The 15,447-nt window shown below is 40.0% G+C and overlaps 2 protein-coding genes across 2 annotated transcripts; one reads left to right on the plus strand and one right to left on the minus strand.

The window, feature by feature from the left end:
* The first annotated feature begins 3,494 nt into the window (after positions 1 to 3,494).
* Positions 3,495 to 5,374, plus strand: LOC131683001 (cytochrome P450 6a2-like). Its single transcript, XM_058964823.1, has 2 exons — positions 3,495 to 4,652; positions 4,721 to 5,374. The coding sequence occupies exons 1-2, from the start codon at positions 3,557 to 3,559 to the stop codon at positions 5,134 to 5,136; spliced, it is 1,512 nt and encodes a 503-aa protein (XP_058820806.1). The 5' UTR covers positions 3,495 to 3,556; the 3' UTR covers positions 5,137 to 5,374.
* A 5,508-nt stretch (positions 5,375 to 10,882) lies between these two features.
* LOC131683005 (probable cytochrome P450 6a23) lies at positions 10,883 to 12,878 on the minus strand. Its single transcript, XM_058964828.1, has 3 exons — positions 12,648 to 12,878; positions 11,465 to 12,550; positions 10,883 to 11,401 (listed from the first exon to the last, which is right to left on the minus strand). Exons 2-3 carry the CDS (start codon positions 12,525 to 12,527, stop codon positions 10,986 to 10,988), a joined length of 1,479 nt encoding a protein of 492 aa, XP_058820811.1. The 5' UTR covers positions 12,528 to 12,550; positions 12,648 to 12,878; the 3' UTR covers positions 10,883 to 10,985.
* Between the last annotated feature and the right edge of the window lie 2,569 nt (positions 12,879 to 15,447).

Consider the following 15,447-nt stretch of genomic DNA (forward strand, 5'->3'; position numbering starts at 1 on the left):
ATGCACGACCTCATCCATGTCACTTGGAGATTCTATCGTGGGAAGATACCCATGAAACCTAATCACCAAACCTTCTTCGTAGAAACCCCTGGTCGAAGATTTGCGATTACGTTATGTGACGATATCTAGCGAGACGTTTAAATGATGTAGACGATGTATGAAAGACGATGTACTTCTAATCAGATATCGACGGTTTGAGTTCGTTTGGTACGAACCAGTTTGCCAACTCATGCGTAATACCGTCAGAGCAGAGAGTTACATTTCTTCTCTGCCAGTTCGTGCAAATGTTGGGCGATTTCCTACATCAAGTATGTGCAGTTTTGGTATAATAGCCACTCCTAAGCATTCGTACTACTGAACTCATGAACAACAACTCACATTACTCCGTGTTTCAAATTCGAAAGTAAGCTCAAGAATATCATGATGACATATTTATTACGAAAATCGTTAGCTTCCTGAAATCAGCACCCGTGACATAAATATAAATAATCGTGATTAAGATCCTGAAAGCATGAACATAAATCACTCTAATCATGACTAACATATCACGATAACGTGAATATAAATTACGGAGATTGTGACTAACACTCTGAGATGATGAACATAAGCATAAGCATAAGCATAAGAGATCGCCCGTAGTTGCTACTCCGTTATTGACCAGAACCAAATTAGCTTGCAAAATGTTCATTGGAACAACATGCTTGGGAATAACATGATGAGCCACATTGTACAATCTATTCTGATCCCTGCATGCTGATCAATGCCGACGCCGGCTACGTCCGAATGCAGATCTTCTGGGAAAGGAAGGAATGTTAGACCGATACATGTTGCTACTAGAGACCGAGGAATCCTCTGCATTTCCACATGTATCACGGGAAGGGGAGAGTTGTTAGTAAATGTGCCAATAGCGTTATCATGTAATAATTGCTCTGGGCAGCCGGCTGCCGAGAATTTGGGAAATTTATTATTTGTTGTATTAATACGATTAGCAAAATAAGCAACTTGAACTCCGGATAGCCGACTATAAGTAGCACTGCTTATATTTTTTAATAATATTCAATCACGCGACGAATTTGTTCGTGGTTTCTATCGTGTCGGTTCCGGTGTTTACCCGGCGATCGTTTGAATAAAATGCGGAATCTTATACAGAAGGTTCATCAGAACCTTCCATAGGTGTCGCGGAGTTAGTGGTTTGGAAGGGAAAGGGATCCAGGATTCGCTCCAAGCAAGCGATGCGACCTGCAAAGCATAGCCCGTTAGGTAGTAGTTTAGTTAGTCTTCGAGAACACGATCGCTCGAAAAAGAAGATCTTGTTTAGTTTTCGGTTCTTTCCAAACTCTGGGCAGCCGGCCACCGAGAGTATCTCACGTTTATCAAACAAAAGCAATTCCAACACCCACACAGCCGACTGTGGGAGTATTGCCTAGAAAAGCTAATTTTATCTGCGTAATGGGCCGGATCAAACCCTAAACAAACATAGACATTATTTTACTTAGTCCAAAGAAAAGTTGGCCGACCGGCGGATACGTGTTCCCTTACAGTGCCATCACATCAACGAACACCCATAATTTACATGCGACAAAATATCTGCAATCCCGAATAAAATAAAATAAAGCAAAAAAAACAGTTGAATATCCAAGGCGGCTCATTTTCAAAGATAGCATCGCCGATGAAACACCCAATAAAAATAGGTGACAAGGGATGCGGACGAAATTAGCTGAGCACCGACCGGCTGGTTTGCCACCTATTTTTCGGGCTAAGAATTTTGGGGCGACACCTGGTAGTCGCTAGTCGCTGGTGAAACACCAATTATTTGAATATGCCAATTTTTCTTATCGTCTTTTTTTTCACTTTTCGGATCGAATTTTTTTCTGAAAAACCATTTTTCACTATTTTTAGAATATACACTGTGTTTATAGATGTTTTCTGTGCACTTTTATTGTCCTTGCATCGGGAATCGACGGCCCGTAATGCTAGGAAAAGATTTTTTTTTTCATTCGCCGGAATTAGATTTTCACAAACTGTCACCAATCGCGTCAGTCAAAAATATGTCGAAAAATGCTTTTATAGGCCACTTCACTTTGTATTATCGTTAAATTGCACCGTTATTCACACTTTCGATAACCGGAAGGCAGTAAACTGCTCAAAATGATTAAAATTATCCGACGCGAAGGGAACTCTACGAGAGTCAACTGCTCGCGACGAGTAGATACACACTCGAATCTAACACCCTGAAATGATGGACATAAACCACATTACTCGCGTTTAAAGTATCTTAAATCGTGAAAGTGATTCTAAAATTATGAACCCTATTCTTGACCACAATTTCACGTGAAGGGAAATTACGAAAATCATGACTAAGATCCTAAAATCATTAACATTAATCACTCTATTCTTACTTAACTGTTTAACTGTCGACTGCGTATTCCCAAATTATGAACCTGAATCATAACAAAACCCAAACATGTTCAGGGAAAAAACCACAGTAACTCAACTAAACATTCGAATGTAACGCCATGTATATATTCGGGGCGAACTAGTTTTTTTTGGAAGCGCAAATAGTTTGATGAATACCTGATTTATTATTCATATTTCATTTTATTCATTTTTTCATGAATCTATGAACGGATTTTTTAATTGTAGAAATATGAACAATTTTTTTTTTCGTGCGTAAAGAATATTTCTCATAGGAACGATACTTGCAACGCTTGGACACTGATGTGGCGGAACAGAGGGTAGGATGTGGCCTCATAAGTTATTCGTCGAGTGGTCGAGCCCCACTCAGGAAGAATTTTCAATGTCAGTAGCACCAGTTCCACATGTTGCGAAATCTATCAAATTAGTAACAATTTTGGCAAGGAATTGGCCAAGGCTGTTTTTGGTTACATAGGCATCAATGTTCGTCACGTCGATAAACGCCGGCGCTTCAGCCGATAGGTACCACCAGCGTAATGTGGCCAACGCCGCCACCGCCGGTCAAAAATTTCACCTACGTTGCTGCCACTCAAAATACATTGGCGTACATATCTAATTCGGGTCTTGCGAGGGTATAGTGTAGTGGAATTAAAAAAAGAAAAAATGAATAGATTAAAACCACATATTATAATCCTATGAATTCCTTTGATTTTAAACTCTTCTGATCAGTAGATTTTCGTAGCTTTACTTCCACGTCTTAAGATATGTTACTGAAGTACGCAATGCAGTTGAAAAAATCCAATTGGATAAGAATATGTTCAATCACCCTGTGTGCTGTTCAATTCAAGCCAAAACATACGGTCCGGAACACATCGTAGATCATCTGAGGAGCCGTATTTAATTCAAACTCGACAGCATCTTATCACGCATTAGCGTCAACCCGAAACAACTACCACTCTCTTATCCCACGCGTGTTCCACATATATGCTACGTTTTACAGTCCCATCGTTGATAGCCGGGTTATGTGTTGGTACAATCAAACGTAGGCAATCGAGCCCAACGACGTAAGATCGAACCGGTCTTTACACACCATCAGACCATCAGTGTGCAAAAATCTGACAAAGCGTAAAGTTCGATTGCCATGGCGCTCCTAGAGTTGGTGTGGGTTGTGATCGCTGTGCTGTTGCTGTCATATTTATGGATCAAAAAGCGTTTCGGATACTGGAAGGAACGAAACGTCGAGTACATCGAACCGGAGTTCCCGTATGGTAATTTCAAGACATTGGGCAAAGTGGAACACCTTGCCCCGATCACCAGACGGCATTATGACTATTTCAAGCAGAAGGGCGTCCCATACGGTGGTGTTTTCATGCTAACCTCGCCCATGTTGTACGTTATGGACTTGAAACTTATCAAAACGCTGCTGGTGAAGGATTTCAACTACTTCCCTAATCGCGGTGTTTACTTCAACGAGAAGGACGATCCTCTGTCGGCGCACATATTCGCGATCGAAGGACAAAAGTGGAAAACTTTGCGTAATAAATTATCTCCCACGTTCACAAGTGGAAAAATCAAAATGACCTTTCCGCTGGTAGTGGAAGTGTGTCAACGTTTCTGCGAGCATCTGAGGGAAGTGGTCCAAAGTTCGAACGAAGTGGAGATGCATGATTTACTGTCTCGGTATACGATCGATGTGATTGGAACGTGCGCCTTCGGAATCGAGTGCAACAGTTTTCGCGATCCTGACAATGAGTTCCGCAAATATGGCAAGATTGCCTTCGATAAGTTGCCTCACTCTCCACTGGTAGTATATTTAATGAAGGCTTTCCGGAAGTATGCGAATGCCCTTGGAATGAAGCAACTTCATGAGGATGTCTCCTCATTTTTCACCAAAGTAGTGAGGGATACAATCGACTATCGGGAGAAGAGTAACATCGTACGGAATGATTTTATGGATCTATTGTTGAAGTTGAAGAATACTGGCCGTCTGGAGGAAGCGGGAGAAGAGATTGGAAAGCTTTCGTTTGCCGAGATCGCTGCTCAAGCCTTCATATTCTTTACCGCCGGATACGACACCTCTTCTACTGCGATGACTTACACCCTGTATGAGTTGGCACTTAATCAAGAAGCTCAGGAGAAGGCTCGCAAGTGCGTAGAAGACATTTTCGCCGCCAACAATGGCAGACTCTCATACGAATCTGTCTCCAATATGGGCTATCTCGACCAGTGTATCAACGGTATCTCGCTAATTGTTTACATCTTCCTAGACAAGTATAATTTCCTTATCGCAACTTTTATTTTGCAGAAACACTTCGCAAACACCCCCCGGTTGCTATACTGGAGCGCAACGCCGATAAGGATTATCGTATCCCCGACAGCGACTTGGTCATCCAGAAGGGTCGCAAGATTATGATTCCGACCTACGCAATGCACCACGATGCCGACCACTTCCCCGATCCCGAAGCGTACAACCCGGACCGTTTCGCACCCTCCGAGGTGGCCAAACGGGATCCATACTGCTTTTTGCCTTTCGGCGAAGGACCTCGGATCTGCATCGGGATGCGCTTCGGACAGATACAGGCCCGCGTAGGGTTGGCCACTCTACTGAAAGACTTCCGTTTCTCCGTTTGCGATAAAACACAAATTCCGGTTCAGTACTCGAGGACTAACTTCATTCTAGGCCCGGCCAACGGGGTTTGGCAGCGGGCTGAGAAATTGTGAAATGAGTTTCAATTGCTCGTATTGTCCACTGAATTTAAATCGTTATAGAGGGCGGCGTCTGACGTGGTATGCCGTGTAAGCAGCTGACCTAGGTTCGATTTTGAAACACCGCACATGGTGATCAAAAAATAAAAACAAAGAGAAGAATAACACTATGATCAGAATTAGATCTTTAATGGAAGCCTAAAAACATTATTATTGGTAATATCTTGCATAAACATGTTTTGAATAAATAAAACACCTGTTTTAATCCACCTAGTGGTGCAATTGTGCCGTTCCCTTTTTTTTTTTTCAAACTATGACTTCATGGCTGGTTATGTCCAATATAATTGTGGAAATGTTTATTACATTCTTAGGACACTTTGCACCTACCCCGAGAAAATTTTCATGGGATAAACACCACACAACCCCTTAAATAGACCATGAATGTGGTCCGTGCAAATTTTCACAACCATAAAAATCATCATAAAATGGTCTCAATAACCCATGAATTCACCAAAATATGGTTTTGTAAAGGATCGAACGGACCATGATAAAAGAAATAAAAAAAATCATAGTTAATTAGACTAATCAGCATTAGTTCAATGTTGTCTTCGTGTTATCTAATTTTGTAAAACGGGGGTGGGTATGTGAGGATGGTGAAAAACCCACAAACGAACCACTCCCCAGCTTAATTTGGTATGCCTGGTACAGGTCGGACTCGATTATCCGGGGATTCGATTATCCGGGGATTCGATTATCCGGGGATTCGATTATCCGGGGATTCGATTATCCGTGATTCGATTATCCGGGGAAAATGATTCGATTATTCGAACAATTGGGGGGTCTAGGATTAAAATCCTCTCAAATTTTGACCTACCTCAAAAATAGCTTATATACGGGTTACTCCGCGCAAAGTGACCTAAAAAACCAAAACTTGGAATCGACCTTCATGGATTGGAACCATTTTTGAAGAAATTATTCATTTAGAGCCAATATATAATAACCTAAATTGTTGTATCGTTTGAACAGCCCTTCAGTCCATGGGAACACTCTTAATTTTAACAAATTGTTTAAAAAATTGTTTTTCTTCGGATTATATCTCTGGTACTGTTTGCATTAGGATCAATCAGCGAGATAATTTAAGTTTAATGTCAGTATTGCCAAATATCTAACTTTTTAATTTTACACTAAAAGTGCAGTTTCTCGTAATACACATTTCGGTTACTGCAGGCCACATAAAATATCATTATATCTACATTGCTCTGTTGGTTTCTGGCTATCTATAATTCCGCTGAAGATTATGATTTATTCCAGATACTGATAGAATCATGGTCCTATTTTCATTGAAATCCGGTGTAAATATCCTGCTCTGAATTCCAGTGGACTTTGATACAATATTGCTCTTCTCCCATTATCTCCTTCAACAATTGAATCCTGCTCAGAATTCCAATGGCATCTTTAACCCCCCCATGTCCTTCTTGTTGATAAACAACCACGTTTCTAAATGACTATAACTTTTGGTTTACGCAACGACAAGTAAGGCTAATAAAAGCGACTAAGATCTTTCATTTGAGCACTAAAAGTTATCAATATTATCAGTAGAACAGAAGTTATTACAATTAATCTGATTGGGTTCCGCTGAAGCAGTGCTGCCAGGGATAGTTTCAGTTAATGATGAAAATGAAATTTTGGAATATTTTCTTAGCCTGGCAATATTATTGAAAACTGCTTAAACTTTCTAATTTAGATTTCCCTCAATTACCTTTTTCATGCAGTTGAACTAGATCGGAAGGTAAATATTTCGATGGATGCTTCTAGCAGTGCAAAAGAAGCACCTATCTTTATTAAATCGGATTTTTCGTTTTTCTTGACGCCAATAGTTCTAATTAAAAATAGCTTTGGGACCCTATACGCGGTAGAAAAAAGTTGGACAAGAAATGGTTAACGAAATTCGGAAAAGAGTCCGGGCGTCACTGGAGGTGATTTCAATTCTTGGGTAGCTCAAGCAAAGATGGATGATAGGTTATGTAAAGAGGCCGCCAGCAGTACTTCTCGCTGAGGCGACCGGGAACCCATCAACTACATAAGTAGGAGAGTTTGCGAAGACTACACGCGTAGTTATTACCTGACAATCCGGTACGACATTGGTCGACTAAATGATGCTACAAGGACAAGGACAAGAATCTCTTTGTGGGGGCGCAACACGCACTCTTCTAACTAGAGTGAGGGTTATAAAACATGTTAGCAATATGTAACACCACCACGCAAATTAAACTGGAGCTAAGAAACAGACGACCCCCAGTTTACTTACTAACTTTATTTTTCTGGTACTCGAGTAATCGAATCATTTACCTTGGAAAATTGAAGCTCCGAGTAATCGAGTTTGAACTGTATTGCAAAAGACACACCTTATTGAAAAGTTTATGTAAGAATTCTTACACAAATAGCTATAAACAACTGATACATACCGTTAACTCGTTACCAATATGAATAATTAATGAAAACCAACTGAAAATACAAATCACACCCTGAAAGTCTGAAAATCGACTAGGGCCAAAATAGGTACATTTACATTTACCATAATAGGAAGATTAACCCTGACCATTTTATTTACAATTTCTCCACGAATGAAGCTTAAATTCATAAAATAACTCAAAAAAAAGTTTGATTAGATTATCCGGGTGATTCGATTATCCGGGTTGAGATTTTTTTGAAATCCCCGGATAATCGAGTCCGACCTGTAATATACTGCCCATAAAAGCATAAGAGTCCCATATGGATTTTTATTTTTCGAAAATCTGTAGGAGTGTATTCTATATCGTCACTGAATCACTATGCACAAAAATAATTACCAGATTCGTTTGGAAAATTTAAAAAAATACCAAAACTCTCATGTCTATCTCATCCATTTGGCTCAATGAAAATGTAAATGTTGAACAGCGTTTTTCTCCGCTTTGTTTTTTCAATAAGAGACTCTTTCGCTTTTATGGGTAGTATAGTGGTGCTTTCCTATGATGGTGTTGAGAGGGGAGGGGGTATGAGGGATGGATGGAGTGGTGGTTTGAGGGGGTTGTAATGAAATGATCCAAAGGAGGTTCAAAGATGGGGGGTATATTAGTGGTGGGGCGAATTATAACCTTTCTCCGTATACCCCAAGCTACGCCCCTGCCAAAATTCAGAAACCTTGTCAGTCAAAAAAAAATTGGCCGGAATTAGGGTAACGATTTTCAGAGTGATTGCATAACCTTTCTATATGAGAAGGGCAAAAATCAATTTTAAACTAGTACTGATGTTCATCTTGAATATTTTTTTATTTTTTGCGTTTTGACTTCGTCTCATCAGACGACACTAACTTAGTGACAGGACTAAGCTAGCGCCGGATTGGCCGTGAAAGAAGACATACTGAGTAGTGGTAGTAGACTTCCCCCGCTAATATGTTGCAATGCATGCACCGAGTGCTCGCTCAAGCTGACATCCTGAATGAAATGGTCGATTAAACATTCTACTCATTTGAGAAGGAAGGAGGCCAGACTGATCGGTCTAAAGGTCCTTGCCTTTTCATAAGTGACGCGGCCACCTTTGGGAATGAATTTTACAGTTATTTCCCGCCACGCTAATGGAATGTATCCTGTTGCAAGACTACAAGGAAGAACCTTTTTCAAAATTTGCTTGAAGTGATCATATCTTCTTTGAAGAAGAACTGGAATGATTCCATCTTTTCCCGGAGACTTATACGAAGCAAAAATTGCAATGGCCCATTTGATCGATTCGGTTGTTACAATTCTACGGGCAAATGCCCAAGAATCAGAACTATCTGAAAAGAACTCTGACCCAGTCGACAGTGATGGCTCCGTACAGACTGAAAAGTTGTTGACTAAGCCATCTTCGTCAAATGAGTAATCACCATTAGCAGTTTCAATCGAGCTGACATGAAAGTCTTTCGATTTCGAAAGTAGCTTTTAAATCTAGCCTCGTTGAGACTTGAGATATTTGTGCATAGGCTTTTTCAACCTCTTCGTTCGGAGGATTGAAGGGCATTTCGGTAGGCTTTACGAATCAAATTAAATGCATCCAACCTGTCCCGATTCCAAGCTCTTCTACATAACTATTTGAGTCAAACAAGTTCGATATTTCACCAAAAGGTTCCTCTTGAAGCACGCATAACTCTAAGCCGACAAGCCTCTTGATATGCTGGTACAATGAGTTTGTTTTGTCCAAATCACTTGGAGATTTCATCGTTGGAAGATCCCCATGAAACCTATTCGCCAAATCCTCTTCCGCAAGGTCCCAATCCGTACATTTGGGATTACGGTATGTACTTATTATCAGATAAAGACGGTTCAAGCTCGTTTGGTACGAGCCAGTTTGACAGCTGATGTGTAATACTGTCAAAGCAGAAAGTTACATCAAACACATCTTGCCTGCCAGATCGTGCAAATGTTGGGCGATTTCCTACATTAAGTATATGCAGATTTAAACTGCTTAAGTATTCCACTAATTCGGTGCCTCTAGAATTGAGATCTGAGCTGCTCAAATTATATGGTGGGCATTTGCTGATTATGACGGAAAACCCTGTTCAGCTACAATATGATATTACCCTTTTGAAATCATCAAAAGGGTATGCCAAACAACAGACAGCTCAAATAACGCGAGTTGTAAGGTCAGATAGAAGACTAGGTTAACACTGTTCGAAAATATACATGCATTTCACGTGGATTTGTCATGCCATTTTTGTTGAAAGCTACCAAGATCGAGTTAACTGGCTTTCCAACATAGAAGTTTCCTTTATGGAACTACGGTTCTTGAACCAAAGCTATGGATGCTTTTCCTTCCTGCTTAGAAGCTTCTCCTTCCTTTCCTTTGCTTCATACAATCTGAATTGATACACAGCGAGGCCTGAGTATAAATAGCGCAAAACAGGGTTCTGCAAGATGCAATCTGAATTTTTACCACTCGAACTCCCTTGTGAACAATCCAAGTCTCACTTGTAACGAAGCCCACTTTTTTGTTGCAATAAAAAAGTTGCAATCAACAGTAAGCGGGTACATGACATGTAGGCTTGCCAGCAATGTGCTGACGTGCAAATCATGGGTAATTCATACCTTCGTACTAAATTTAGTGTTTCTATTTGTTTCGACGATTAAAGATATCCACTGTAACTAGCGTTTTGACTAAAATCAAAATCATTTTCTTCACATGATGTCACTTGATACAGGGACAATACACATAGACTATTCCACATTCTCTTACTCAAATTGTTACTTCGTGGACTAATCATACTATCCCTAAAATCAACGACCACAGTATTTCTTCGCAGCAAACGAAAAAAAACCATTTGTTGACAGAGAGATTTTCTCTTCGCAAACAAAATGGCATTAGTTCCGAGAATTATGGTTCTATTCCTTCTCTTTATATTCTACAACTAATTTGATATCGATGAAACGAATATCAAATAGATGAACTGAATATTTTCATGAAGATTTTTTCAAGATTGTTCTACTTTAGATGTTAAAAAAAATGGACTGGACGCTCAGACAAACAAGAGCTAACTAAATTCATTGAAATCAAGTTATTGCAATTAGTCTGATTAGATTTCGCTGGAGCAGTGGTACCAGGAACAATTTCAGTTAACGGTGAGAAATAAACTGAAGCAGTGCATAACCGTAGAGTGTGGACTCGAGGTACACTGTTTACTACCTTGTCATCCTCAGTTTGTGTTAGATTCAATGCTACACGTGACGTGAACTCACGAAATTGGAAGTGCTTTAAGATGTCCGGGACTAGTTAAGAGTATATTTGTCGTAAGATTTAATGAAAGTACATCTAACAGTTGAATATAATCGATAGCAAAATATGCGAGGAAAACCTTATATTTTATCCACCTTCAGCCAGAGCCCTTCGGCAGGTGCTAGAATGAAGCTTTTCGGGGTAAAATCCAACGGCACCGTCGATTTCTCTCCGCTGCTAAAACGAAAACTCCTCAATAGTAGAGCCAGCCCGATGCGAGCTTGCATCAAACCGAACCGCATACCGACGCAAATCCGGGGTCCCTCACCAAACGGTGTCCACGCGTACGGGTGGCGCTGGGCGATTGCGTCTGCAGTAAATCGGTCCGGATCGAACCTTTCCGGATCTGGAAATATTTCCGGATCGTGGTGGACAGCATACACGGGAATCATAACGCTGGTCCCCGCCGGTAAGGTAGTACTGGTTCCCGGAACGAGGTAGTCTTTGGTTACGATACGGAAGTGAACTGGGACCGGTGGATATTTACGTAGAGTTTCTAGAATATGACAAGCAAAGAAGTATGAGGGTGATTGATCGGAACGCGAACAAGTATAATTACCGTGCAGAATTTGGTCAATGTAGGACATCTCCATGATTGCTTCGTAGGTCAATTCCCCGCTATGTTTATTCAGCACCTCCTGAACACATTGTCTACCTTTCTCTTGAATATCCGGATTAATTGAGAGCTCGTACAATGCCCAAGTCATAGTGGTAGATGATGTTTCGAACCCGGCTACGAAAAACACAAAAGCTTGCGCTGCTATTTCATTGAATGTTAGTGGACCTAGCTCCGAATTTTCACTCTTCATCATAGCGATTAATAAATCCATGAAATCGTTTCGACTGACATTATTCTTAACGCGATAGTCAATGGTCTCCCGAACGACGGCTGTGAAAAAATCCGCCAACTCCGGAATGACCTGCTTCAAGCGCAAAAAGCGCGAAATCCGCGGAGCTACCATGCACATAATATCTTTCATGCGGTTCCGGGGATCCTCAAAGTGCCGTCGTCCCATCCGTCTAAACTGTGCATTTGGATCCTTCATCGAGTTGCACTCAATCCCGAAGGCACAGATTCCGATCACATCCGTCGTAAATCGTGCGAGCAAATCCTTCAGTTCAAGCTCACTCTCCATTGAAACTTTCTCTTCCATATAGTCACTGAACTGTTTACCGGCTTTGATCATCGCCGGGTACATCATTTTCATTTTACCCGATGTGAAGGTCGGTGAAAGCTTCATCCGAAGATTACGCCACTTTGTGCCCTCCTGATTGAACAGATGAGCCGACAGGGGATCATCCCTTTCATTGTAATACGTACCACGATCATGAAAGTACTGGAAATCCTTCACGAAGATGCACTTCAACAACTCCAGGTCGATTGCCAGCGCGACCGGTTTGATGAAAAAGTAGTGACCGGCGAATGGGTACTGGCCCTTGAATTGGTGATAGTACTTCTGCAGTTTTCGTCCCATATGAATGGACGGATCCAGATTCCGTTCAAAATTGGGCGGATTGTGGGGCACATTTCGGTCCGCCCAAAATGTGAGTTGTTTTCGCAGGCGATAGTATCCGTAAGCCACCAGTAAGGCAACGGTGGCGAACAGCAGAAAGAGATCCATTGCGACGCGTGGCGAGGCTAGAACTGAGAAATAATATTTGCTTCTATATTGTAAAATAATATATACACATCGAGGGGACTTATCTATTTTGAGATAAGACTTCTTTGAAAAGAATTTTACCTGCATGAGTTGTGCTGCTATGGTTTGATGATTTCGGAACTGTCGTTCAATCTCAATAATGATACTGTTAACGTGGCTTAAGCTAGTATGATTCAGTGTGCTTCGAAACTTATTGAGCGATATGAAAACTGCGTGTAATGCCGCTCGGTCTGCCAATCACCTACTGTTTGTAAACATACTGGTAGTGAGCGAACAGTGAATCATGCTGTAACTTCGTGTGATATACAAATACTGCTACAATCAGTGCCGGGTAGTATGTGACCGAATAAGAGGAATGAATTGAATGTATTTTACTATCACAATGCGCATGCCCCATCCCATGCCAAGAGGTATTAACCCTTTTGTTACTCAGCGTTTCGGAAGGAAACATTTTGTTTCGCGTGTACATTGCGCGTAAAATCCGGGTTCAGTCAAAAATCCACGCAACAAAAAATATTTAAAATAATAAAAAAATAAAAAATGTCAACAGAAACATAACATTTCGATAGTATTCCGAGATTTTTATTGCATAGCTATAGAACTTCAATAAATTACCTCATTTGATTCTAAATTTGAAGCATATAATGTTAAATGCAAGTATATATAATTACAATAGACACCTTCCGCGGGCTTGTATACCAGAAGGATATTTTTGTTTTGTTTAATTTTGCTATTATAATTATTTTTTCTCGATTCGTTAGTGTTCAGACTATTGAAAAATTGTGTAGATCAACTTCTGACATTTCAACAACTTTTTGAAAAACGTATAGAAAAGTGCGTGTAGGTTCATGGAAAAAATTTTCTGTGATATTGACTTCTTGAAAAAGTTGTATTTCAAGAAACTATTGTTGAAATGTTTAGCTGTTTGAAGCAAGTTGTTCGTAGATGAGTGTAGAATATTTATTTTAATTTACAGATAAACTATCAAAGTGTATACAGTAGTTTATCAGTAAATTATTGTATCAGTACTGTTCAGTTGGATTGTTGCGGGTTCGGCAAGCCAAAATTGCCACTGCGACCACTATTCAGGTTATCTTTAGTGGCTGCCCCTGTTTGCTCTACATGTTACAAATTGCCCGAATCCAATGTAGTTGGAAGCGAGTTGTTTGTTTGTCCACATGTGTCGTCCCAACCGTGTAGTACTTTATTAATGTAGCTGAGTATCCGTTTGGGACAGGTATGCCGTATCTCGTGAGGCGTCATAAGATGCCTTCCGAAGTATCGCTCCCTTCGAAGAAGTAGTACTGCACACTGGCAGAGAATATGTTCCGAGCTCTTGGGCTCGTAGTTACAAAATCGACAAATTTCATCTTGACTTTTGCCAATTTTTTGACGTACGTCTTTGTTTTCGATATGGGGGTGCACTTTTCAAATTCTACAAAAATGGTATGTAACGAAAAGTGGTCCAATTTTAAACACATATAATTCTGCGATCTCACGATAAATTTTCAATTTTTTCAATTTCGACCCGAAATACTTCTAAGAATAGATTCCAATAGATAAATCCAAAGATTTTTGATATCATGGCATTAAAAATTTAAATAATGTACAACCTAGTCAAAATATCGCGCATTAACACACAGAAGATAGCGCTTCCCAAGTCCGGCACGACAGATTTGTGTATCTGGCATGCTACGCTTCTATGAATGACGTCGTCATCGACTATTTAAAGAACAGATTTGGCCAGACAAGCTCAGTAGCCTGTTGAACGGAAGGCGGAGCAGATCACTGCGCTGTGTGTTTTCATAGTCAGTGTAGCTGAGTTAGAAGTCCGTTACACTGGCTGTGGAGGCACGCTACCCAGTTCCATCCAACACGCGACTGAACTGGTCCGTTCAAACACTATGCTTTCTTTCTATATTAGAGCTCCTTTTGCAAACATGGTTAACATAGTGTCATGGTACTAGTTATCTCTTTCGCTCTATCCATCATCATCAGCGTCGACTCATTTTGCTTTGTGCGTAAATTTAATTTGTTAGCAGGGTTACCATATTCACAGATTTTTCTGTAATATCACAGATTTTTTTTTGCAATTTTTGATCACAGATGGCAGATTTTTGGCATTTTGATGAAAATTTCGCAGATTTTTGGAAATATTGTGATTTTTCACAGATTTTACGGAAATTTATCACGGATTTCACAATTTTTTTCCTGTTTCAGTTATCACAGATGGTAAAAAGATATTTTTGAACGAAATACAGATTTCAATGTGGCATCCCTGTTTGTTAGCGATTGCATGCGTAACCTGCATGATAGCAATCTGTGCTTTCGTTGAGCAAAGACGAAAACTTTCTTAGCAACAAATTTACGCGGATCGAAGGAAAGCACAACGAAAGTTTATTATTTACGTTCGATCAATTCATTGATTCACCGGCTCGGGTTTTTTACCACATAATTGATTTTTTTTTTACAATTTTTTAAAGCTGATCTTGTGCTATAAATATTTAGTTCCAAATATTAGTTCGGGCACGGTTTTCTGTCTTCTTTCTTCAGATCTTCTCAAATAAGTTTAATCGGATTCGATCACCTATTACAAATAAAACAATCTGACAACCAAGAAGGTTTGGTTCAATATGTAACATTCGATGTTGATTGGTCGTGCCTAAACTATACTTAAAAGATATATTTTGTTTTATTATTACTCTAAATGTACTAAGAAAATAAATATTTTACATTTAGTAGTATAGTCCTATGTCTACAGTTCGTGCAACCTTATAGGGCTACCCCTTGTAGTTTTTCCGATGATACTTAGCAGGACAATGTCCCGTAAATAAACCTGTGATTATACGTAAGTCTTTACGTTTTAGATCCATTAGTTTTG

This window comes from Topomyia yanbarensis, chromosome 2 (assembly GCF_030247195.1).
Source record: "Topomyia yanbarensis strain Yona2022 chromosome 2, ASM3024719v1, whole genome shotgun sequence".
NCBI classification, from domain to species: domain Eukaryota; kingdom Metazoa; phylum Arthropoda; class Insecta; order Diptera; family Culicidae; genus Topomyia; species Topomyia yanbarensis.